At 38.5% G+C, this 26,476-nt stretch overlaps 2 protein-coding genes across 5 annotated transcripts in view; one reads left to right on the forward strand and one right to left on the reverse strand.

The window, feature by feature from the left end:
• AQP9 (aquaporin 9) overlaps positions 1-19,815 on the reverse strand; it is a 28,175-nt gene extending 8,360 nt beyond the window's left edge. The window contains exons 1-6 of one of the 4 annotated variants that reach the window (XM_049812240.1): positions 19,455-19,472; positions 19,304-19,362; positions 12,914-13,019; positions 6,820-6,946; positions 3,109-3,246; positions 429-547 (exon numbers count right to left, since the gene is read on the reverse strand). In XM_049812240.1, the coding sequence (XP_049668197.1) occupies positions 429-547; positions 3,109-3,246; positions 6,820-6,886 (324 nt within the window). In that variant the 5' untranslated portion in view covers positions 6,887-6,946; positions 12,914-13,019; positions 19,304-19,362; positions 19,455-19,472. Of the gene's footprint in view, positions 1-428; positions 548-3,108; positions 3,247-6,819; positions 6,947-12,913; positions 13,020-19,303; positions 19,363-19,454 lie in introns of all 4 variants that reach the window. The other 3 variants (XM_049812241.1, XM_049812239.1, XM_049812238.1) reach the window with 3 other exon arrangements.
• Positions 9,499-26,476, forward strand: part of ALDH1A2 (aldehyde dehydrogenase 1 family member A2) — a 79,776-nt gene continuing 62,798 nt past the window's right edge. The window contains exons 1-2 of the mRNA XM_049812231.1: positions 9,499-9,703; positions 23,563-23,644. Coding sequence (XP_049668188.1) covers positions 9,696-9,703; positions 23,563-23,644 — 90 coding nt within the window. The 5' untranslated portion in view covers positions 9,499-9,695. The remainder of the gene's footprint in view (positions 9,704-23,562; positions 23,645-26,476) is intronic.

Below are 26,476 nucleotides of genomic sequence, written 5' to 3' on the forward strand. Positions count from 1 at the left end.
TAGCAGAAAACTCAGTTGTTCAAGATGTGTTAAACTGGCTGCTTAAGCATTACTTAAGAAATAGTAGGTCCACAAAATGGGCTGGATTTTTATGTAAATGGACATAGCTTTGCTGAACTTTATGGAGAAACATTGATTTATGATGGGGAAAACCTCTTACATATATTGCATTAAAGACGTAGAGTGCAACAATTAGTATGGTGTATGTGAAAAGAACGACTTGAAATTATCTTGCTTGTAAAATACAACTAAAGTGTAACCCCTATAAACAGCATCGCATTCTCATTGCTATTGTACACAGTGATGTATGACCAAAATGGTGAGATTCATCATACTCATTAGAGATCTATGTTTTGGGTTTTTTACTGCTTGGTTTTACAGTTTTCAGTATGTTCAATTTGTAGAATCAAGACAGCAAGTGCACTTACCTGATCTGCAAATCCATTTATGAGGGACAGATACGGAGCTGGATATGTTGCGAAGATATGTGCTGTTGCATTAGGTCCTGTGACTTCAAGGTTTCCATTGCTATAATCCATAAAGGCATCTATAGAAAACAGCCATTACCTGGTTGCACTTCTCCAAAAACACTAGGTTTTCTAGGACTAGAATATGTGATAGATCTGTGCACTTCACATTCTTGACTGAAACTTATCATTTTTTCTGGGAGCATAGTTAATGGATTTGAGGTGATATGCTAATCATACCTTCCTGTCTCATCTCTCCTCCTGTGCCTTGAAGTACTTGTTTTATATATCACAGCTTTCAAAATGGGGCTGTTTTTTCCCTGGTCATTGCTCCTAACTCAGTGCCAAGGAGCATTTTCTGATTCTGAACACAGTTGCGTTATTCTGTAAGAAAGAGGTGCTATATTTGGCATGATGCCCCCAAAAATGCATACATCCTGATTGTACTGTTGTGGATTCCCAGCCACCACTATTCCATTTGACAGTTGTGCAATGACTTCTCCTGGGAAGAATCTCTCCTGAGAGACCTCCTCTTCTAAAGGAGTTAGAATTTTTCACTCTACACGGGCTTTACACCCAACTGCTATGCTAGTCATCCAAGATATGAGGGGAGAGGCTAGCCTCAGAACTTCAGTTCTTTGTGTATTTAAGTTAGTGTATTTTTATATGTATTGTAAAGATCTATGTGTATTGAAAATACATGTATATTTATGTTACTGTATTTAAAGCATATTTTAAATAGTATAATATGACTTCTGTGTTGGAATAATTTGCTGCCTTGGCAAGCCCTGAAATGTTACAAATAGGAAGACACTAAGATGAAGCACTCAAAAATCTGCACAGACAGACATGAATAACAAACGCTATGACTTTATTTCACTACTGGATCCAGTAATTTGGTGATACTTGTTAGTAAAGAAACAGCTCCCTTATCTCCCATGGAAGTCATGGTGAGGATGGTTAGCTTCTCCTGAAGCTAGCAGACAAATCTATTTCTCCTTGCCCCTGTTTTTTCTAGCTTTGCTTAAGGCCACAGCATGGGTGCCAAGAATATTTAGTTGTTTAATTTGGTCAGGCTCTCTCATTTGCAATGCCAGATTATTTTGTTGCATTTAACTATTAGGAAAAAAAAAAGCATAAGGAAAAGAAAATTTCTCAGCTGTGAATTACTTTGTACACCTTTAGAAAGGCCTCATGTTCAGTAGCCTAGCATATATATTCCCTCGCTCTTTCAGGGGCATTGCTGAAAATGAAAGTACCTAGCTTAAATACATGTGTATGAGGAAGGTGGAGGTGTTGAGCTCCTATGTCTGTTTTTCTAGCAGTGAGTTTTCAGTGGACCTCAATGAGTACACGACGCTCCTGCAAGTTGCAGGAAGGAAGAAGTACAGAAGAGGATTGGGAATTAATAAGATTAAGTGGAGGGTAAAGTACTTGAACAGATACAGGGATATGAGAAAATCCTGCGGTCGTTAATAACAGGAAGAAGTCTCTAACCCTAGCCCTAAGTTCTCTATCTTGGCTCCCTATCCTACTGCTACCCTTTGGCAGAATGCCATGAATCGCCCCAACCCCATGTGCATGTTGACGTGCTGCTGCATCCTGGCCACAGCCCTAATTCTGGTAGTCTGGTTTGAGGAGGACCTAGATTCAGATGGGAATCCTGTTCTGGAATACCATAGTTTCCTAATTCTAACACTAACCTTAAAACAAACAAACAAGTTCCCTACCCCCCCACCCCCACCCCAAACAAACAAACCCCACCAAACCCAAATCAGTTACCACAGTTCCTAAAGATTTTCCTGTTTGTGATTACTACTGGTACTGAGCACCTAGCTGATATACAATAGGCATTTCTATTTTAGTTTTTTTTCTCTGTTGCACCTAGACCCAGCACTGTCTACAGACACAGAGAGAGGCTTTGGAGGAGATGGGCTGGGTCAGTAGATGCAGTTTTGGAGTAGGTGATTGAAGCAACTGATCTGACTGAGTGGATTCATCAAGTCAGGGAGTCTGTTACTAAGTTTTTTCCTTTTGTGGCACACCGTGTAAAAGAAACATGCCTCAAGGATAGGGGTAATTTTTTTTTTCTTTTTTTTTTCTCTTCTAGTATGTGACCCCTTTATCACTCTACCTGGAGTTCATTGCCTTGGAGAGCTAGCTCTATAGGGTGGTCTGAAGTTCAGTCAGGAGGGACTTGATCTAATATCCTGTAACCTTAATGAACGATGTTGGTGATACTTGCCTACAGGCACTTGGGTCAGGTCTTTAATGTTTCTAATTTGCTTGGAAGATGAATAGCCCTATATCCTGGCTATTAAGTAACTTAAAATCCTTACTGAGAAATACATGATCTCAGAGTATCTGATTTCCCACAAACAATTTTTCTAAATTTCAGAACGTTTCCTGGAGTATTAGTGTTTCCAAAAAGTTGTAGGATAACCTGGAAGGTTTGAGCCTTTCTTTTTTCCTTCAAGCTATTTATGCTTCTTCCTTTCTTCTTTATGGCTTTAGCTTCAGTCCTGCCATTAGCCCTGTGTGAACGGAGTCCTCTGCCTGCTTGGCGTTCATTGAAAAATTGGGGCCTTAGAGACTGCCTGACCTCTACTTTGTCCTGTGAGCATGTCTAAGGTGTACTCACCATAATAAATCCCAAAGACAGCTGCTGCTCCAACAAATGCTCCCAGGAGCTGTGCTAATATGTAAATTGGTAATTTGGTCCATTTTAATCTTCCAGTCACGCACATGGCTAATGAAACGGCTGGGTTTATGTGACCACCTGAAAAATAAATCACAAAATCAGTCATATGGATGACTCAGATACATGACAATAGGTGAAGGATTTGTAAAAATGTAGGCACTTTTGAGCACGAGACTAGTACGTGCTTTTCTAGATGTTATTTTGCAATTAAATGCTGACTGCAATGAAACTGAAACAAGTTGGATTAAATTAGAGGAGGGAGGGGGAAAGCCACCAAGATCCAACTTCCCTCATGATGTTTGCAGACTGTGCTATTTATCAGACTGCTGTCCTGCAGTATATAATCTATAGATCTATAGACAACTTTTCTAGAAAAAGCCTAAACCTGCACTATTGGTCGTAATAGGAGAGTCCGTCATTCTGCACATATTCTCTCTCATCAAGGGCTTCGGCTTTTTATTTTTAAGGGAGGACTGGGGCAGCAGAACATTCATGCAGTTTAGCAAACGTGTATTAAGATTAAGGACTATTACTGGCTTGATCGTGTATCTTGAGGCAGATCTGGAGTACCCTGGATTTAAGTCATGTTTATGTCCCAGTCTTCAACCTGGGGTTACTTAAGAACTCAGTTTTCATGAACATAAAATAAAATAATATTAGGTCTGTCCAGCTTTATGCTGACCGTTGGTGAGCTAGATGGGATCTGGGGACAGCAGTGCTTAGTTCTTCATCACACATTTTCATCAAGCTCTTACACCCTCCAGAAAGGTCCATGCTAAGCAAACTGACAAAAGTAGCTGTGCTGAAACAGAGAGTTCTATTTCCTGTGGAATTTCCTTCCTTTGTATTTAGGAGTAGCTACACCTAAACTCACGCATGGAAAAGATTGCAGCAGCATTGGAATTCTTTGTGACAATTTTAGTTTCTAAAATATATTTATATTTTATGTCACATGCTAGTCACTTCCCTCAACATCTTTTATCAACATGGAAAAAAGTGTTGAATGCTTTTGGAAAACTTCATTTTTTACACATATGTAGTTAATACTTAAGGACTATAAATTGCCAAATAAATAAACAGATGAAACAGTACTCCACAGTAAAAATACAGTAAACCCCAAGTTTTGCAAGGACATAGCAGATCCATTGGTTACTTTCCAGGTGAAGTCTCATTTCAGCTGGTATGGTTATCAGAAAAAAAAATGGCCTTTGTCTTTCATAAAATAACTAAAAGAGCGTGACCTTTGTCTATCAAAGGCTAGTGATGGAGAAAGGGCCTCTATGTACAGTTTCTGTGTTTGTTTGCACTTCAGGTCAGTGAGTCATTATCTTATGAAATCCAGGCACCTTTGATACATAATGAACTGACAAACACAGATAACAAGCTGGATAAAACCCTCTTTGTATCATTTCCAAAACTCTGACCTAGTAGCACCAGTCTTGAATTAATTTTGAATTCCTCACTGTGTTTCAAATTTTTCAGCACAGAGCAAATAGATAGATGACACCTTATTTAACAGCCCTTCATCTGAATTTTGTTAAATTGTTTTCTTGTCTTTTGTTCTTTACTCTAGCTGGAATGAATAATTTTCCTTTCTTTCAACACCTGATATTGTTCCCCACCTGTATATAATACAGGGTGGTTATGATGGCCAGGACAAGTCATAATAATAGTAGAGATGTCTGATTAACATTAAATCTGGAAAGGAAAAGTCTAGTTGAAGGCTCTCATGCTGAGATAGGGGAGTTAAAAGATTCTTGGCTCCTGTGCCACTGGTGGTTTCCTGTTAAAAAAAAGTTCACTTTGGGCAGTGTGTTCCCCATTCTTTTGTAGTTGCAGTGATCATAGTTATGAGTTTGTCTGAAGTGTTAAGTTGGAAAAAGTGGTGGGGAAATTATCTAGACATGGAGGAAAATTAGGTGGAGAAAAAGCAAGAAGGGATATTTTTCCTAGATAAAAGACCTCAAATTCAGCAAATATGCAGATTATATATTTTGTGTTACCATGAATTTAGAATTTCATGAAGAACTGATGCGAAATATTTTAGCAGTACTTAAACATGAGACTTCATGGTCAAAGAGCCACAGAATTTGCTAACAAATTCTATATAGGAAGTGATATTCTTAGGTGTCCACTAGTAATCCTATGTTGGATAGTCACAGCCTATTGAAATATCTTTTCCTATTCTTTCAGGAAGAAAATGTACTGCATGCAGAATCCTTTGTCATGGGAAAAACACAGGAAACGCAATACTGCGACATCTGCAACTGCTCTGCCCTTCTGGGATTGAACTCTAATCTTCTATAGAATGGGGATGAATATCCCTTAAAGATGCAACTGTAGGACAGGTTTGTGTCTTTACAGGATTTTTTTCATGATACTGCATTAGAAGAGTTTACCTGCCTACACGTAAACCAAAGGCTGTACTTTAAAGTTGTTCAGATAATAGGAATGTACTGCTGAATTAACTTTGTGTGATATTAAGGAACCATTCTGCTCTGTTTCAATGAGAGTAACAGGACTGCCTGTTTTGCTGTACCTTGAGCACTTTCTAATGTGAACTTAGGAACCTCATGCGTGGTGTCTCTGTAAAAGAATTTGTAAAAGAGAAGACAAATGGCCACAGTAATTTCTGCTATAGCAGCTATTCATAATGGCCTAGTCATACCTAGAGATACCAGCCCACATTGGCTTTACCCTCTTTACGAAGGGTAAGAAATTCCTCTATGAGAACTGGAGTACAAGAGGGCAATATAAACTCCGCATACAACAATGGAGTATTATATATTATAATACACAACACTGTGTATTATTACAACCCATCATTTTCTATTTTAAAGAGAGAATTTAAATGTTAAATGCACTTATGCTAATGTTTCTGATATTAATTTGGCCAAACTGAATGGTGGAAATAGGAGACAAAGCACCATCCAATATGGCACACATAGACACTGATTAGTTAGCCCAGCTACAGATAAGAGAGATTCCTGACCAATATATATTGAGGAAATGTTATAGCAGAAACAAAGGGGCAATGACAGTACATTGGCAGTATATCATGGAATGTATCTCTAGTACTGAATCTTTTTGCTTTTTCTGCTTTCTGTGGTTTGCTGCTTCTGCGAATAAGCAGACAGGAGCAGACTTGCTGTTGCCTGTCATAGGACATGAAGAGATAAATTGCATTCTCTAAGGTGAACCCTGCTCATTATACCCATTAGTGGGTCATTCTAACTTCTACCTAGCTGGCAACCATTTTAGCTGGTGACTGCAGGATTCTGTAAGCTTTTCATGGTTATTTCCTTAAATGCAGTGCCTGTGATGTCCAGGATCATCTCTATTGACAGAATTTTCAAAGCAAGACCAAGCAGATTTCTGGTTTGCACAGGCCACTTTCCATAAAAGCCAGAGGTCTGCCAAGGTTTGCGCACTAGTTCAGATCAGAATTTGGTGGAAGATTTTGCCAAATGCAAAGAATAGAGGGAAACAAGAACACAAAAGATGTACTAATGAAACTCTGATGCAGATTCTGCTGTAATGGTTCTTGCTATTGCTAGATACATAATTGTTTATACCATGAAGTGGAAGTAATTTAATAAGGTAGCCTTAAAACTGTGGCAATAAATGCTATAGAACAAAAAAGTCACTTACCAGAAACCCCCCCAGACACATACACTGCTATGGTGACTGCCATTGCAAATCCAACTGATACTGTCATGGGCCCACCATGGGCTCCTCGGCTAAGGACAGCCTGTCCTACACACCCACATCCAAGTGCCTGTATTTTGAAAGAGAAATGTAAAAACATGAGTGTGTCTGTCAAATGTTATTGGCCAGTTTGCAACTCCTGCTGCTGTCCAGGTATAGCTGAAAATGTCATTAATTATTGAAAAAATGCTAGAGTTTGAGACTAGTGGCATGTGTGCCGTTGTTGCCTTTGCTGTAATGAGCATTTACTCTTTATTCTCCCCTGCTCTGTGACCAGGAAGAATCTCTGCTAATAAGGACCTCTCTCTCCCCAGAAAACAGTTTTCAAGTACAATGATGGGAAACAGATCAGAACATGGAGCCTAAACAAGATCTCACAGCCTCTACAACAAATCTCTGCATCTGAAAGTGAAGAGGGAATTAATTCTGTGTGGTAAGTTGTCAGTTCCAGATTGTTGTTATAAGCAGTGAAAAAATTACTAGAAAAGTTATGAAATATAGTTCAAAAAGCTTTTAATGTTTAATGCTGAAACTCTGGAATGAGACAGCTTTCTGGAGATTAGAGTGTGTGTTACTGTTGTGCTGCCTTGATATCATATATTGCTCTATCAGAATATTTCACTGGCTCTGCAGCTTGAACAATTAACTGGAGTGGGGATTACTGAATAATTCACATGGGAGTATTCTCAGTGGATTTAAACTGGCTTCCGTTTTATGTTGGTTCCCCTCAGAATGAAGTTCAGCAACACATTTAAATGTATGCTTAAGATCGTGTATATTCAATTCTAAAGTTTCTGCTTAGCTTCAAGCATATATTTAAGTCCTATTAAAGTTGGTAGGAAAGATTTTCAAAGGTACAAAAGGCTTTCAGTTTAAGACAGCCTAGCTGACCCATTTCTGCCAGAAATCAATTTCTGGCTTTGGAAATCTTCTTTTTAAATATATGCCTAAGTGCTTTGCTGAATAAGGACCCAACACTCTACAGAAGATATCAAATAATATCTATAGTCTGAAAACTTTTGCTTCTCTGCAACTGCAAGTGATCTGAATCTTATCTTTTCTGGGATGTGACTAGATTTATCTTGAGCAACCTTAATTACTTTGATGTTAAATTGGAGATACATATTTTTATATAGAGAGATATATATTCCTCTTTTGATGGTACAGGTGAATCAGATTTTTTTTTCCATGTATAAAATCATTCCATCTTAGCCAATGCAGTTGCTTTGGCTAATCTCCTTGCTTCGCTTTAGTGTTCTGCCATTAGCGTGTGTCACCAATGACTGTATTGTAAATATTCTTCCTAACTATGCCTATTTGAATACATAAAATTTAGTTCTTTTAGACATGCTTATTTTCACTTGCAAGGCAGTTGCATTCAGAAACTGCAAAGTAATGGAAAAACCTCTCCTGCCTTAGAAATAGACTGTACCAAAAAGATATGTTGATTGAGGTTTAACAAGCAAGTCCTGCTAGAATAGATACAATTTAAACAGGCAAAAATCATAATTTTGTTTCCATTATTTCCCCCAGGGGTTTAACTAAAGCCAAAATGTGACAGAAAAGCTCTCAATAAAATTATACTCTTAACCAGCTTTGCAATGCAGACGGAGTTTCTGTTAAAGTGCCCCAAGACTCTGTCATACACCCAGGTGCAGTTCTTGCCTTGAGGTTATAATCATGCAAGCAAACAAAACACTGTCTGGTGCCAAAGTCTTACAGCTGTCAGGTTACGTAAGGGTAGGGTGGTGTTAGATAGCAGTAGTTTATTGGACTGTATAATTGAAGGTTACAAGACGTATTCCGAGCTGCTGTCAACTGCTATGCAATGAATGACATAAGCTTATGTTAGGCATTCTCTCATTGTCATTAGTATCGTATACCTAGCAATTCAAATGGTAAGTACAAATGCACATACAGATATAAAACCAAACCAAAATATATTTTAGTTGTTCGCAGCTGAAATTACATGTATCTTTAAAATGTCATGTAAGACAATTCTACTCATGTATTTATATGTTTAATTAATATGGAAAGAATGGGTATGCTGGAATTTATAAAGTTTAAGACTAGGGCACAAGCCTCGAGGAGGTGGAATTAGCATGCTCTAGCTTCATTTTCCAGACTTCTCAAAGGGAGTATTCCAGAAATTGCACCAAGCAAGATTTTGTGAAAGATATGGCTCAGACATGGAGCAAGTTCAGTAGGCTCTTCTGGGGCCCTGTGTACACTGGGGTGCAGTTTGCGTTCAGGCAAGCTGTTAGATCTACAAGTATGCACTTGTGATCTGAAATGGCATAGACAAAGTTTTTTGCAGATTCAAGAAAAGGCCATTCTTTTGAAAACATTACCCCTTTCTGTAAGAACGATAAAAAAAAGAGAAAAGGAGTGGAGAAGATGGGTATAGAAAAGGATAAGGGACAGTAACCACATCTGTGTATATCAACTCCAAATTCACAAGAAGAGGGAAGGAAATAGGATGTAGGCTGTGACATCCCTTCCCTATTTACCAGAACTGTGGAGAATCATACAGAAACAGCTGTGTAGTCCTCTTGCATAGAGACTTCCACTCTGTACGTCATCGGGAAATATGCAACTCCAGACACTCCCTTTTTGTGCTAACCAGTCTCAGAAAACTCAGTCTACAAACAAGAAGGTGTACAAGCAAGCTTGAACACAGTTGCACTGGCTTCTTGCTCGGTGGATGTTGGTAAATGGCTGCCTGCTCGTGTACGACGAATGGCTGCTACTGCAGGCACAGTCACTGTGTGCCCATTCTGGGATGGGGCAGCTGGGAACTGAACCTGCAAATCTGAAACATGTTACGGTAATATTGCCTCCATCTGTCGTCATTTTAAGAAGCAGAGAAAAAAAATTTCTCATACCTACTGTAGCTAGGTTGACATAACTGGAAACTATCACCTAATCATGTAATTACAGGAGCAGCAATTTAATACCCTGTGAATCTTTGTTCGGCTGAGTTAGGACCAACTAGATCATCAAGTTGTAACTAAATATTCTGAGTTTCTAGGCCAAGCTCAGCTATCAGCTGCACCCACACAAACTCATTGACTGAAGCCCATGCAGTCAATGGGAGTTTAATTTACAGTATAATATAGCCAGATCTCTTTATCTTATCTTGTCTTACCTTATGTTAGCAGGTTTTCATCTTAGCAGTTGTCTGTAGTCTGATCTGCTTAAATTTACTGGAGTAGCTTCAGTACTGACTTTTTGTTCACAAAGTAATTAGATTGCTGTCATAAATAACCTGTTCGGGTGTGGAATAGCTGTCTGCACATTCTCTGCCAAAAACTTGCTTCATAGACTTTAGATCCTTCTCTTTGTCTTGGGTAACAAGGCTTATGTTAGGAAAGGAAAACAACAGGCCTCCAATGAGCATAATGTCCTGTTAGCACCTGGAAGCTTGCAGAACTTTGTCTCTATCCCACTCATCAGAGAGACTAAAGATCATTTTGCCTCAGTCTGTGCTATTTTCAGGATTTTTACAAATGCTTGTAATAGCATTTTTCAGTGTAAATAGGATTTCGATTTCCTGCAAGATCTGAATCCAGAATTTTAGGGAATCTATTTTTCTACATGGCCTGTAGAGCTTTAGATATCTTAAAGCAGAATGCTTATATAAAAAGGCCCCTTCTTATCGAACAGATCTAGGGGTAGTGTGCATTCATACCCATACACTCTTACTGTAACATTAAAGCAGCAGCCAAGTCTCCCGCTTTTTAGCAGCATGGAGACAATGATGTGCGTTTTGGCATATCTTGTACATCACCAGCTGCCAAGGTGTGGTGAGTTACATACCTATGGTGGGGTACCATTATGGCCCTTCGGGCAGAATATGGCCTTGATGGCCACACAACTGACGATGCTCTACATGAATATAACAATTCACTGTGCTATAAGGAATACAGAGTCAGCAGTTACAAAAAAAAAATAATCATATTTTAATTACAAGGTGTACACTTCCAATCAGGAAACGCTAGAAAAATAGTTCAGAATTTCTATTTTAGTCAGTTTTCAGGACAGAACCCTACTTAAACAACCACAGCTAATTATGAAGAATCTCCACAGATCCCTCCACCAATTCGGTTTTCTGTAAGGATGCCTTTGTTCAGGTGAGGGGGCAACCCTGCCCCTTTCCCAGGCCACGGTCCCGCCTATGTTCTCCTACTGTTCCTGCTAGCCTGCGACTTGTCTGCTCCCCTTTCTCAGCCTGGACGGACCTGCAGTACTGCTCTGGATTCTGCCGCATCTGCGTGTGTTCCTGCGCAGTGCTGTGGAGGGGACGGGCTCTCAGGGGCTGTGCAGTGCGTTAGGCTCAAGCTCTGTGCTTGCGGTGAGTGTCCTTGCGCTGTCCTAAAGTGACTCGTTCTGAATCTGTGGAAGCAGAGCGATATTGCTGGGACACTTGAGGAGGTATTTCACTTAGGGAAACCTCTGTGACTTCTCCAAGCAGTCAGAGTTAGCACCACATATTTAGGCCCTTAAAAGCAGGGATACAGGTGGGAAGAGGCAGAGACTCCTTTGGGGGATGGGAGAAGTGGTTGCGTTTGCCCTTCACTGCAGGTAGGGATCTCTGACAAAAATTGCCCATGAAAATGTTAGAGGGTTGTTTGTAGTTTACTGTAGTCTTGTACAGTTCCCCCTGCCCTCCGTTAATATTTCCATATATGGTTAGTTTGGGTGTTGCGCTTAAAAGTAGTAAATAAACTTTTCAGAGGGGCTGATTACTGAAATGATGGTGTCCTTCTAAAGGTCTTTAATTTGGAGTGTATTTTAGAACTCGCTTTCATTTCCAATCCCTTTATTTACACAGCAAGTCTGCTTAAGAATTTGCCTACTGCGTTTCATAACAAGGTGTTTTATAATGGATTAGGAACTCTTTCTATACAGAGACATATTTTTGCTATGTTTGTGTATTATGTAAGGGCCTGAATTCAGACTGGGCTCCTAAGCATTCTTTCATTAGGAACAGTAATGCTAACAGCAATAAAAATAGAGACATGTTAGATCTACTAAAATTCAGGGCATTAGCTCTGCAAGAATTCAAGTTGCAGGAAACTCCTGTTCTTCCAGGAAAGAGCAATCTTCATCTAATTTCATGTTTAATACTTCCTATCTTTTGTTAAATCAGATAGTACTTCAAATAAGGTGAGATAAAAATACAGCTTACCAGTCAAGTAATTTTAAAATATTTTAAAAGCATGTTGCTCTTATTTTATCATTAATTAAATATTGGGGGGGGGGGTGGGAGGGATTTCTGTACATTACAATTTAATCAAACTTGGAGTAATAAAAAATCCCTATATCCGTTCTCCTGATAATCTCCCAGGACACAACCAATATCCTCTTGGGTTCAAATGGATTTACTCTTTATTTTTTTCAGACTTACTATCTAATAAAATAAGGGTTTGAAAAAAACCCTTATCATTCAGTTAATTAAATAGTGTAGACATAAGCCTTAAAATGATTGCCATTTTGAAACCATTTTTTTTAACGACAGAAAGCATTACTACTTGGAGACATGAATGTAGATTTTAATAAGGCTTTGGATGAATTGTGTATATAAAGCTTTTAAAACATATAAGGATCTGGTTCAAATTGCTCTGTGGGGAAAAAATACAGTGAAAATATTGAGGGACAGACTATGCTGTGTTATATAAACTGATGCTTTTAAATTTTTATTATTGCTTTTGCACATGCAATAAGAGACAAATAAAAGCTTGAAATCACCTGGAGAGAATGCAAAGGTCTGCATTCTCTCATATTTTATTGTGATTAATATTGTACTCTTCATCACGAAATGCTAAAATGCTTTTCTTTCCTGAATTATATAGGGCAACTGGCTTGAGTCAGTTTCTTCAGTGAAGATTATTTTTATGTTCTTACTAAGTTTTAGAAATTCAGGAGAGAAAGGAAATGAAACATTTCATATTTAGATACAAACTTTCAGGAGTGAAACATGGCCCCTTGCAAAGGGGCTTGGAAGAAAAGGCTAGGCAAGGGAAGAAAATCTTACCTAGTAGCTTCTTGAGGAGAAAAAGAGCCTATTCAGGTGTTGCTTCCCTCCCCGGTTACTCATTCTTGAGCTGAGATGTGCTTCTCTGCTTTGCTTCCTACACCAACTGAAAAGATTAAAAATCTTTCTAAACCCTTAAAATTTGGAGAGTGCAGGAGCGAGCATTGCAGTTTCTGAGAAAGGAGGTTTACTGTCCTCCCTTCAGAGTATAAGGGTACATGTATCTTTTCATTTACTCTTTGTGCAGAAACAGGGTGGCTGGATCTTTTCTGTGCCCTCATGGTTGGAGGTGCATGGTTATGAGTAATTAAAGCCTCAGAATGTTCTCTTCCTAAGCTGTTTTCTGTTGAAAAAAAAAAGCTGAATGCTTTTAAAAGTAAAGAAACCGTTGAGGAATGGGTTAGAGGAACTGAGTCAAGTTTGCCTTTAAACCAGACCATGGACTGGAGGGCTCACTAGAATTCACTTTTAGCCAAAATGGTTTATTGAAATGTTGAGATCACAAAGATATAAACTCACTGTATGGCATGAACTGCATTTATTATCTTTTATTCTGTTCTCCAACTGTTTATGACAGTTTTAAAAAGTTATTACTTTTATTACCTTTTTTTTATTTGGCAAAACTTTTGAGAAAACAGCCTGTAAATTTGTGTCTGTAAAACGTAAATGCAAGTTTTGCACTCGCAGTTGAATGTTGGAAGGATGCAAGTCTGCTCTGAGACTCTCAGGGAGAGTGCCTACACTTCAGCCCTATAGATGCAAACTTTCTGGAAAAAAGTGTATCTACAGAAAAAGGTCTTGGAAAATTAAGTTCAACTTAATGGAACCTCTTGGTTAAACAATGAAGAGCTGAGTTATATGTTGGGGTTGATGTTGCAGAGATGAAGATAATTCTCTTTTAAAACTTTCATGCAACACAGAACATCTGAGTCACCAGAAAGTTTAAAATGTCATATACTGGAAAACTTAAGTTTGTATTGAAAACAAAAGATTTCCTGTGACTTTTCAGAATTATTTGCCATAATAAACATTTCAAGGTAAAAGAAAAATTAGGTAACCTTCTTTTCAGTTCTTTCACACTGCTAACTATTCAGCTGAATTAAAGAATGACTTCAGGGAAATAGAAGTGTTTTCTAGAGAAAAGGAAAAAAAAAGTTAATATATTTTGATAATAGTAAAATTATAGAAATAAACCAGTGTGCAAGAACAGTTCCTTAACCTCAGCACAACTAAGTGTCTTCATTACTACTTTGACTTCTGTTTGCAATGCTGATTTAATACAGTTGCAAGAAAGAGGAAGACTTTGTACATCTTCAGCAGAATCATTAGCAAAACTTCATGCCATCCAAACATATGCAACTGATACAATTGCAGAAACAGAAAGGACTCCGAGTTGGTGATGACAGGGAAAGGAAGCATCTTATTCCCATAAAATGAGCAGTTTTGGTCTGGAAGTGCAGGATTAAATTCTATGACATTAGGTTGATGAGTGACTTTTATTATTTATTGGTTGTACTATAGTATTGCTGCTACACACCCTAATGTATGGATCTCTGTGACATAAGAGCTGCTTTCTAGAGTGCAAATATTGCTAAGGTCCATGGTATTTGTAGCATTGTATAATATTTAAAAAAATGTTGAGTGACATATCAAAATACCAATGATAAATAAGTGTTAATAACCTTTTTTATCTAGCTTTGACAAACTTAAGTTCACTAAGACCTAATTATACAAGATTCTCTACTCCAGGAAATTCATTGCTGATGGGAAACGAGGTAGCTGTTAGAAGCTACTGCTATTTAATTTTCTACCTTAAAACTAAACTCACTGTAAGCAATTTCATCCTATGCGAAGAGTCTTCCTTTCACAAAAATTTAGAACATGGAATTTATCTTTGTTTAAAATTTCTAAGTAGTAATTTTGTATTAAACACTAAACACTTATTTAAGGAGTAAGTGATCAAAAGCTACATCTGCTTTCATGTAATAACATCATGTAATGAGGATTCTAACACATGTTTAGAATAAGGGATATATATTACCATACAGTATTGTAATTAACATGTACTGCAATGTAGGGCCACAAAAAGAAAGATATGGAAAAGTTGTTTGAATTTTAATCTTCTGGACTGAGTAAATCCATGGAATGTCACACTTAAAGATTTTTTCAGGCAAGACTAAACTCTGCAACAAAACAGGGGTGATAACTTACATAATGAAGATTTTGATGTGCAAAAGATAAATGGCCTTCCTTCTCATTAGTTGGACTGTGTGCAGTGTGGGGTGCCATGCATTCAATTCATGCTCTTGCACTGCATCCTCTATGCATACATAAACATTTGCTTCAGTGGGAATTTTGTAAGAGGATCCCCACCTCCAGTTGGAGACTAAGCTTTGGGGTATGAATATATATACTACCGACTTGTCTTTATAATGCTAAATGGAAGCCTGTGTTCTGTTTCAGCAAGGAAGCATAGACTGCTCTGGACTCATGAGATACTGGCTCCTGTGCAGCTCCTTTCTGGGAAACTGTGTTTAGTAAGAAGCTCTTGAGAGAGAAAATGAAATAAAAACTATGTTAGGTGAGCAGTAGCCGCTGAAGGAAGCAACATGGCCCATTTGGCATCTCTTTTTGGAACTGTTCCAATTCAGATATACTTAATGGCGTAAGCCAGAGTAAATCCCATTTTGTTTGAGAGCAATGCAGCCAAGTTCCAAAGGGGAAATATGGAAAGAAGCATGATTAAAAGCAGAGAGGCAGTTGGATAGGTGAGTTCCAGACAGACTCACTGAAAAGTCACATAAACCATCTACCTGATGCAGCATGGCTTCTTGACTCTTCTGTGCTGGCACCTAGATGTTGTCCCCCAGAGTAATCCACAGGAGCCCCAAGAGGAAATATACTGAACCAGGAGACATGTTGGAGAACAAAAAGGTGTCTAGAGAGCTCTGTCTCAAGGGAGGTCTCAGGCAGCCCCAGCTACAGAAAGCTGAGGCTGTGTCAGAGGCTGGGAAACGTGTGTGCATGGGCCTCTCAGGCACCATGGTACAAATGGGTGGGTGTTCTCCCACCTCAGGGACCTGTTGCAGAGGTGTAGGCTGGAGGGACCTGTCCCAAAAGCTGGTTTGAAACACACAGTGTAAAACCCACGTTACTCAGTATCCACTTCCTGGAAAACTCTTGTATCCTTTTCAAATGTTCATTGAAAACTTTATGGGTAGATTGTGTTTTTTGTGGATGCTTATTCTAAATTGCAAATGGCACAATTAAACTTTGCAGGTTGGGGGTTTACCACATGGCAGCACCAAGGTAAATGCAAGAAATGGGCAGGACTTTACAAATAATCTGCAAATATAAATACTCAGGATAATGCGTGCTCCTCATTGCCTGTACTACAAATGTAACTTAGTTATGTTAAAATTGCATCCATTTGTTTTATAGAAGTATCATAAGAAGTGAAGTGCAACATTTTCTCAGCTTGATGGAACCTTATAAGGTGAATACGATATAGTTCAAGACAGTAACCAAAAGCTCAGTGTAACCAAAACCACGTGCAATTTGCACTTGGTTACGGACTGTACATTTTGGGTTTTCTGCCCCAATTCTTGTTCCAGAGTGTAATTAGAGCAGCTGTGCTATGCCCTGGGGAATAATTCAAGGCTGGATACTGAAAGAAATACTTGTTCCCCCAGCAGAATAGGTCTAAGAGTAAAATAGCCTAATCACCAGCAGGATTACCCAGACAGGCGGTAACAGCAACTGCTCTGTATACCATTGGATCTGCCTATACAGCAGGGCACTTGCAGGTTCCTAGAGTTTAGTGTTTCTCACTGAACCCTCAGAGGTTGAAATTGGGTGCTTTGATAAGCAGAGAGAAGGGCTCACACAGGCTATGTCTGTATTATCAAGTTGTGCACTGCAAGCAGCTGGTTCAGAGAGCCTGAATATGGACATCTCAGGAGGGATTACTTAGGAGTATCTCCAGTCTGACCCACTAGACTGAGCATCCATTCATCCATTAATGGTCAGCACATTTCCTGTGATTCTGGAGCTCACCTTCCACTTTAGTTTCATCTGAAAAGAATTCAGTTTACGTGCTCTGAGACCATGCTGCAAGGCAAACCACAGCATAGTCAGTAGGGGTGACCAAGAGATGTTATCCAAACCATATACCCAGTGACTTTCTCAAGGCTTGTTGTCTCAAATCTGTTTTACATTGCAGGCAGAGCCCTTCTCACCCCCAGGTGAAGTCTTGGTTTTTGCCTGATGAGTGATTTGACTTTCAAGATGTCCTGAAATTAATCTTACAGTTTGTACATTTTCCAGTTTGGAAAATAACATTGCAAGGCTTGAGAGTTACCAAAGATGGTAGTTTAAGCTCTTAGTAGTATGTGGCCCATGATGTTGTTCTCCAGAAAAAATAGAAATAGGTTATTTGGAGGGAAAGAATTTCACCTGGCTAACTTTCAGAAGTGCTAGGTTGGTTGCAGATTTAGGCACAGTTAGCACTGACTTCCAGAGTCTGTGGGTAATAGAAGGGTTTGTCCCTGCCTTACTCCCTGGTGCAGGTGCTTCCTACAGGCTGTAAAACCCATCAGAGTGACATGAAATGGCTTTCAGCAAAGATCTGAATCAACTGTGCTGTAGGCCGTGAACTCTCATCTCACTTTCACTTTGTAACAGGATTAAGACATAGTAATAGGATGATGGAAGAAAGCTTTCACTTCTTTTGCATACATGGTGTCTGTTTTTCAAGGATTTCTGCCCTCTGACTTACCAGGCTGCCCCTTTCATTAGCTCCAATTTAAGTTAAGGGTTTAATATTAATCTGTTCTTAAAGAGAAACTACTTACTGGCTGACAAAGCCTAAAAGCAATAGCAATATACAACAGCAGAAAAGTCAGTTTCTTCACAATAAAGGCTTTGTACTGATGCTAACTTCCGCAGTCTAAACATAAACCGAGGTATCCAAGCACTGAGAAAGCTGCAGTTCAATCCCTTTGAGGCTCTTCTCTGCTTTAAGCCAAGGTTGAAACTAGAAAGTGTAAGATAGAATTGAGAAAGTCAGGTTATCAACAACAATTTCATAGCTTCATTTTCTACTATATTCATATGGTGAATATACTAGAAAATGGGCTCTGGGTTTGCATTTCTTTCTAGTCTTGTGCAGCAGGACATTAAATAATAGCATTTGCTGTCTAATCTGCACTTTAATACATTTTCTTCACTTGCTTAATTGTATTAATGGAGAGAGGAGGATGATCTTGTGGCGAGGACAGAGTACTGGAAGTCAGGTGATCTGGGTTATATTCAGAGTTCTGCCACAGGCTTCCTGTGCAGTCTGCTGTAATCAGGTTTGCTAATACATAAAATGAAGATAATGACATTTCCTCTCCTTACCAGGGTGTTGTGACACTTAATTCATTAATGTTTGTAAAGTGCTTTGTGCTCCTTGCTTCTGAATGTGCTCCTTACAGTAGTAATGTCTTATGGATGGTATTAAATTTGAGAATAATGTTACGTTAGTACCTGTGCACTTCAGTTGGCTGAAGTGTAGTAAAGACCATTATTTTCATGTATTTTATGAGCTACTGGAATTTTTTAGATGACTTACTTGAAATTTAGCTAATATAGTTACAGTTATAGAATAGACTATGTCAGTACTATGCCTGCTTCTTTTTTTTTCCTGTCCTTTCACTATGATAAAATATTTATCAATAAGCAAGACTGTCTTGTTCAGACTAAAAGGAGGAAGAAAGAGTTTGGCATAAATACTCTAGCTGCTTGACTTCCAGCTCTGCTACTGAGCCTGCTCTCTACCCTGGTAAATCACAGGGTAGAGCTCTGTGTCCCAGTGCGAAATGCACAGAAAAATTGAGCAAGAAATTAAGTTTAAAAAATCTGGGGGTATGAAAATTGGGAGGTTTGGTATTTGCCTAAATTGTAGCGTTCTACAGGACCAAGTAACTGTATAATTTATGTAGAACAGTTAAAAAGAAAAAAAAATAGTTAACTTACAAAATCTCTGAAGATTTGGCAATGCAACTCCCAATAAATTCACTACAAATCATACAGCTAAATTTCTATATTGCACAGAAAAATAACTCAGCTAAAATTCTCTTAATGTGCAAAACACTATGTTTGTTAAAGCAAATGGAAGTTCTGCATAGAAGTGAAAGTAGAATAAAGTGCTGAGTTTTTAAAAAACAAAAGCAAGAGTATTATTAATGTTCATTGTGCATATCTGGATTTTTCAGAACATGGTGGTTCACTGAAGTTCTGTTCCTATATGAAATCAAATGCTTATCAGACAATTGTAATATCTAAAGCTACCTGTTTTTAATAGCCATTGATAATTACATCAGGTGAAGAAAGGAATTACAAACTTACCATAAATAGAAGCAATTAATTCAAGGCTGTACAATGTTTGTCAGGCAGTAACCACGCTTCTGGTACAGTACAAGAAAAAGCATACGTGTCCCCTTACAAGCACTGTCCAACATTAGATTAGTAGGAAGAAAGGAAAGCAGCTGACACTTACTATCAATATAAAAGTTCCCAGGAATTCTGAGAGGGCTTCTTTAACCAAGCTGTTCTTCAAGGCTAATTTCTCCTTTAAACTCCTTTTGCTTTTCCGGCTCATTTTGGCTTCCTCTATTGCTCTGGTGCCCTAGTTACAAATACACACAAAAATTGTTCTGTATTTGTCCCTGCTTCAGTTGAACTTTCACACTTTCACTTATACATTGAAATATGAGATTTCATCTTGTACAGCCAGTGAAATCATCTGACTGCAGGCATTGACAGAACCAACTCAACATGCCCTAACAATTCATCATGAGTTTTCCATCCTGTGCCTTCTCTGAGTACACTTCTATTTATACTGGTTAGATAATGCCAGTAAGTTCACAATCAGAACTTTTTTTTTCTTGCAGAATGGATTAATCATTACCTTTTCTGCTATGTTACTTTTTTTTTTTTTTTTTTGTAAAAATGAATAAAAAGTTGTTCCTGCCACCCTGATCAAAAAGAAAGGCAAAAAGAGAAACCACAAAATAAGGAACCAAAATATGGTTGAAAATTTCTCTCTGACCTAGATTGGGATTTAAACTATGCTGCTATTGGCTGTCCAAAAAATATTCAAGGGGAGGTTGTGAAAGAGAATGAATGCTTGTGAGAATACTGTGCTCTACCCTGTAAACAAAAGTTCCTATCCTGTCACTTCTGAGGGATTTCAGTGTCTAATGAGGAATCTTAACTTGTTGAATTTGTATATTCACTCACAATACTCTTTTTGGACTAAATGCCTTGCTCTCTAGTGACCCACCCCGTTTACAAAAAAACAACGAGGCAGAATAAATTAGGAACTTTTAATGAAATCTGCTTCAGTCCAGTGGCTCCCTATAATGCAGTATAGGCAAGTGAGGCACTGCGTGACTATATGTCTCCAATATGTTTAGCTTAAAAGTGCATAGGTGCTACAATATGAAATGTTATAATATTATTTTTCATGGTCTTAAGACATGAAGTTGCTGAATATCTCAAAGAATTGGGCCTCCTAGAGAAAAATATTACTGTCTTAATCTCTTAAGCATCTTGAATGGTTTTATCAGATGTCATACTGTCTTGACTAACATGCCGTCTGGTTGATTTACAAGTATTTTCTGTTATTTGACTTGATACCAAAACCTTAGCCCAGCTCTGGTAGATTATTTTGGCATGTGTTTGTAGATGCTCAGTGCCTTGGTTTGTATCTTTAAACCTTTTTCACCTTGGTGGTAAATATGTTTAGGCCTGTCAGTACTGTTGTCTGCTGTGAATAGGACAGAGCTTTACAGGATTGGGCAAATGGGCCATTTCTGTTATCCCATCAGTGCTCTTACTTGCCCCAAGCTAGGACCCGATGCATGCTCCCTGCAGCTGTATTCACCACCATCAGTTTCAGTCCTTAACCCACCCTGTTCACCCCCACCACCCAATTTTAATATTTAATTGCTTTTCTGTGTCTTTTTACTCATCTTTCTCTACCACTGCATTCAAATACCACTCTGCCTTTAGCTGATTTGGAAAATGTTGGCCTGTGGAAAGCCACAGAGCTGATGAATTATGAGATGATTGCATCTGTACTGGTGCTGCATGAGCCAGGGTAAGCACCTGCGCAGCAGCAGGCATGCTCTGTTGTAGGAGTGCTACAGGTCCTGCGCTACAGGACCAGCCTGTAGTGCGGGTCTGCACTTGCACAGACAGCTGCAAACTGCCTCTGGGAAGCCCCTGAAAATAGCCTGTGTATGGCAGTTTGAAAACCTTTACCCTACACCACTGCAAAACAAAGATATTATTCATGACCTTAATTATCACAGCATGCTGAAGAATATGTTTATTATGTCTGTGAAATAAGTCTTTCAGAATTATGTATACAGTAGAACTGAGGGAGGATGCTGGAGAGGCCGTTCATTACAGCAGGAATGAGATAAACCACTTCCTCTCTTCCAGGAAAATGAGAAATAAATAAATACGTTTATGAAAGCAATTTTCGGTTGTTTGTCCATAGCAGTTCTTTCCTTTATGCAGATGCAGGTTTCCCTCACAAAGGAGTATGCAGATACCTCTTAGTTTAGTCTCATAACAGGCGTGAAGGCATTAGTGCTATTTTTCAACTAAAAATAGGGCAATAACATGTCAGAGACAGAAACCCCTACTCATTTTTCCGGATCAAATTGCCTTCCTTATAACAATTTTCTGTCTTTACAGGGTGGAGAACTGACACAAATACATATATTTTAAATTTGCTTTCTTCAGATTTTCTTCAATACTTTATAGAAATCATATGATTTAACTCCATTAATAAGAACTGTGATGCTAAGTTGGACCAAAGGTCGTCCTCAGCTCCATAACTAGATTCAAGCATATGCCCTAAGAAAGTATAGAAGAACAGAGTACATAGGGGATGATTGCTCACTTGCTAAATCCTTCAACGTTTGGCAATTTAAAGTCACTGCTACACTTTGGAATCATCTTCAAATAGAAAAGGAGGCAGCACAGAAAACTTGAATTAAGTTTCTCCTTTTATTGCATTCAGAAAGAGGTTCTAAAAACATTTCCTAAATCTAACAAATATATACATAGCATTACAAGAAAGAGAAGTAAAATGTAAAGATAAACACCATGAAAGCTTTGACCTTCATTACTAACCCGTGTGATCCATGCTCCATGTTACTGCCTTTTGGTCACATGTAATGGACCACCTGGTTGAACAATGGAAAGAAAATACATTGCGATTACTGTTTTCTACTGATTTCCCTCACATGGGCCCTGCTCCCAGAGTCATAAGGGTAAGGATACTGGCAGTGCCAACCATAACTATCAACAGCTGTGTCATTTGAGGAAAGAAAATGCAGACATCCTTAAAAAATGGAAGTTGTATATAAGCAAGGAGCATGGAAAAAGCATAAACTTTGTCATATCAAATGTAGAACCACAACAGAGCTGACCAAAAAGATTTTAAGATTTTGCCAACAATGTGGAAGTAATAATATAAACTTTTTCAAATTCCATCACCAGAGGAGTCCTGCAAGAGTAAGTAAAGCTATAGAGGATGAATATGTAGAAGCAGCATTCAAGGTGGGTAACTGCACAGCTAAAAAGCTAAAAGAATTATTTGCCTTGCTAAAGAACCAAACGTTAGGTGGACTGAGTGTGAGGAGTTGTCCTAAAATGAATTGTCAGTAGGAAAGACTTCAGGAGAAATTGGTAAGTTAAACAGTAACTAATTGCTGGAGCTATGCAGTGTTTCTGCCAAGGGATTCATATGTTCAGCTACTGAAGTGCTATTGCCCAGTGGGTTCTTTTTTGTGGAACCCAATCCTAATGACAGCAAAATAGAAAATGGGAAATGTACCAGTGATCCACTGGTGTTTTAAAAGAGTCCTCCAAGGGTGAACATGGGAACTACAAAATTGCCAATGTGACTTCTATGCCAGGAAAATTAGATGAACTGTTGTAAAGAATAAAATCAATAGTCAGACAGATAAAGCTGATACTCTGTAGAAGCATCAAATGGATTCTCTTAAAGGAGGTTATGCCTCACAAATCTATTGGCATTCTTTAAAGACATCAAAAAGCACGTTGATATTATTGTTCGTGCTTGAATGTGTGATCAGTGTAACCTTAGATTGCAAGACTAAGACCCTTGGGACCCTTACACCAAGTCAGTCTGGACTGAACTATTTCTCTTCACCTGGATTCAAGCAGAACAGGAATTCACACAGTGCATATAACCTAACCCTTTTTATAGTAATCTTCACTCCTATAGAGAAGTAGCAAAGTAGAGAATAATACACATAGCTCCCACAGTTTAAATCCCATGGGTAACAGTATATACTGTACTGAATTTTTAATAGCACATTATTCAGAGTATCACATAAATTCTTATTACTGATGTAATAAAACCTAAACCAACACAGCTGGAGAGACCAAGGCTATAAATGCACCACATATTTTTTGTATTGCAATAATATGAGACCAATTATTTTTAAGTCTAAATCTGCTGATTTTAGTTGAATTAGACAAAGTGTGAATGTGTACATCTACTATAATTCACATCCCCAATCAAATGCCTTTGCCTAATTTATATTTATGTTTTCATACAGAAACTGCTATGTGGTCCTTAAAGGACATTCTCTGCTTTATGGATTGATCCTGCTGCTGGGCAACTCGAAGAAAAAAATTCAGGTGAGGAAGGTCTGAACACACAGTAATTCAGCATTCTAAGCTTTTTGAGTATGTAAAAAACCTGTTTCTTTAGATCTCATGTTTTCTGATCATGCCTATGTCTCTGCTGTAGTCCCTGGTGAAAAAGTGCTTATGGTGGCAAACATCTGCAATGTGCAGCTCAGATCTAGCTGAGCCTACCTTGGAGGAGGAGCAAGGCACACGAGGTGACCCCTTGAGAATTTCTTTGTTCTTTCTTCTCTATTTCTGTGATCTTGGTGTCCAGATAAAACATTTCAGTCCAGATCATGAATATGAGATCAAAAATACACCACACGTGTGTTTCAAGCTTTTTGCCAATAGTCTTTAAGGCCCTATTCAAAGCTTGTTGAAGTCTGCTGTTGCTGACACTGATTTGGGGGAGAATTAAATCGGACTTCCTCTAAAGCAGGACCCCAAACTTTTCTTTGATCTTGATTGGCTGAGCACACCATTAGGCCTCAGTGCATAACTGATATTACAGCATGCGTAACTATATTATATGTAGTTATATAATTTACAATAGTAAATTTTAAAATTTGTTGTACAGATACGCGTGTGTATAACGTAGGCCCTGAGAGTTTCCAAGCTGGTTTAATCTCTGCAATAGCCACACTGGCATAGTGGGGCACAGACAACATTCCACACCGAAGGGCTCCGTGACAAGACTGTCAGTGCTGGCAAAATGTGAGAGTGTTGGGGAAATGCTGTACAGATGGTTACGTGCACCAGTGTTACCTGCTGCGCTAGGCTGTGCTTCCCTCTGAATGTGCTGGGATACGCTTCTGGTATAAGCTTAGCTGGTAGGTTACAGTATGGGCAGGTCTGACTTTCTGAATGCATCTGGAAAAAGACTTGTTTCAGTACAAGAAGAATTTTGCTTTTAAGGAATAGATCAATTTTGTACAGACAAACACTTTGCTGCAGCCGATTCCCTGCTCTTTTTTAATGCGTATTCCCTTTTCTCAAACAGTTAATGTACATGAAAAGTAAATGTAAGGGAATATTATTCATAGCATGTTTCTTTTAAAATAACTCTTTCCCTTTCTGAATTCTTCACAAAAAGACCTCAAAATGGAGATCAAAATTTTAAATTCACCTTTGCTATTAAAACCAAAAGATATCTTGGTAAATATATCTATGTAGCATGAAGACGACCTCAAAGTATACCCAATGAGCTTTGCAGTGATCGAAGCCCTACATTTTCTTAACCTGAATGGGGTACATTGTCAAAACCTTTCATCTTTCTCCAGGGCACAGATTCCCTATAGCAATAGACACCCTGAGACTTAGGGCTACCTTGTAGGGTTGTGAAGAGCAGGAGATCTGAGCTTATCTAATTAATAAAAGAGATTTAACATGAAAGCCAAAGGTAGTGACAGGTTTGACTCCACTAACACACAGGCCAAGTAGCGTGTTTGGCAAGCAAATAGATATAACTATATAGGACAGGTGATTCATGCTTCTAAAACCTAATTACCATCGGGAAAGTGACAATGTTTCCTCTATGTGAGTTGCCAACCCACCTACCTTCAGCTGTCTCCCACTTGATGTGGACCCCCAAGGATGCCATCCAGCCATGCTTTGACTCTCTGTTGGAGAAGTATTTTCTGTAAGAGCTGCTGTTCCTGGTGCTTGTCCCCTCTCTCCCACAACAAGAGTGTTTGTTCGTGCCTTTCAGTACGTGAGGTACCAGTCTGCCTGTTTCTCATTCTTTTAATTCCCTTTCATTCAGAATGATTCATATTTGAATGTTTAAATCCTCTGTCTTTCCAGAAACATAAGCTTTGCTTCTGGGATTCCTTTTACGTATTAACAATATAGATGATAAATTTAACTCAGGCTCCTGTATAAGAATATTGGTTTGCTAGGCCCAGTTCCTTTGGAACTCCCCAGTCAAGATTTTTTAATTGAAATAATTGTTCTGAGGTTCACAGCAGACCCTTTATAGGGTGTATTTAGGAGCAGACTCAGGCAGCAATCTTTTGTTACTTCTGTGCAGTATCTATGTTCATTAAGGTAATGAAGCTATTAATTGAATATGTAAGTTCAGGTAATTAAATATAAGACTTATTTCTTTAGTTTAAAGGGTAATAATAAAAAATTTAAACTTGCAAACTAGATCACACATTTAGTGATGATAAATGTGATTTGGAAAGTGCAATATTCCAATATGAATTAGTTAATTGCATCCATTTATTAGGTGATCTATATTAGCAGAAGGTCAATCCATTTGAGGCTTGATGCGTTATACAAATAATACATTTCAAACAGGTAAACTGAAGAGAAATTAAAAATAGAAAGGTTTTTTTATATATTTAAATTCAGAATAGAATTCCTACAACCAAGAGCACATTGTCTATAACTTCACAGTTAACGGCACCCATTCTTTACAGCACTCTCCGGAGGCACTGTCACTCACTGCCATGTATACTCTGCAGGAGAAGACAAGTGCTATTTTGCAGAGACTGGGCTAAACCACCCCATGGCTTTGTGTTGCTGTGGATCGCCTTACACAGGGTGGTGACCAGCTGAGGAAGAGCTGTAAGCTGGATCATCTCGAAAGTCTTCAGGCTAAAGGAGCGGCACCTCAGGCTCACTCCATTACTGGTAAAACGAGCATTCTGCACAACAGTCCAGTGAGGGACATGTTACATTTCAACTGTCGACTTAAATTATAATACTAATTTTGAAACTGACCCAGTTATAAAGTAAGCCAAACACTGACAGTCTTTCCAAGCATGTTCTGCTTTATCACTGTCACTGAATTATTTGTGGTTTGCTTAAATCCTTAAATTTGAGTTTCAGTTTAGG

The sequence above is a fragment of the Accipiter gentilis genome, chromosome 10 (genome assembly GCF_929443795.1).
Source record: "Accipiter gentilis chromosome 10, bAccGen1.1, whole genome shotgun sequence".
Classification (NCBI taxonomy): Eukaryota; Metazoa; Chordata; class Aves; order Accipitriformes; family Accipitridae; genus Astur; species Astur gentilis.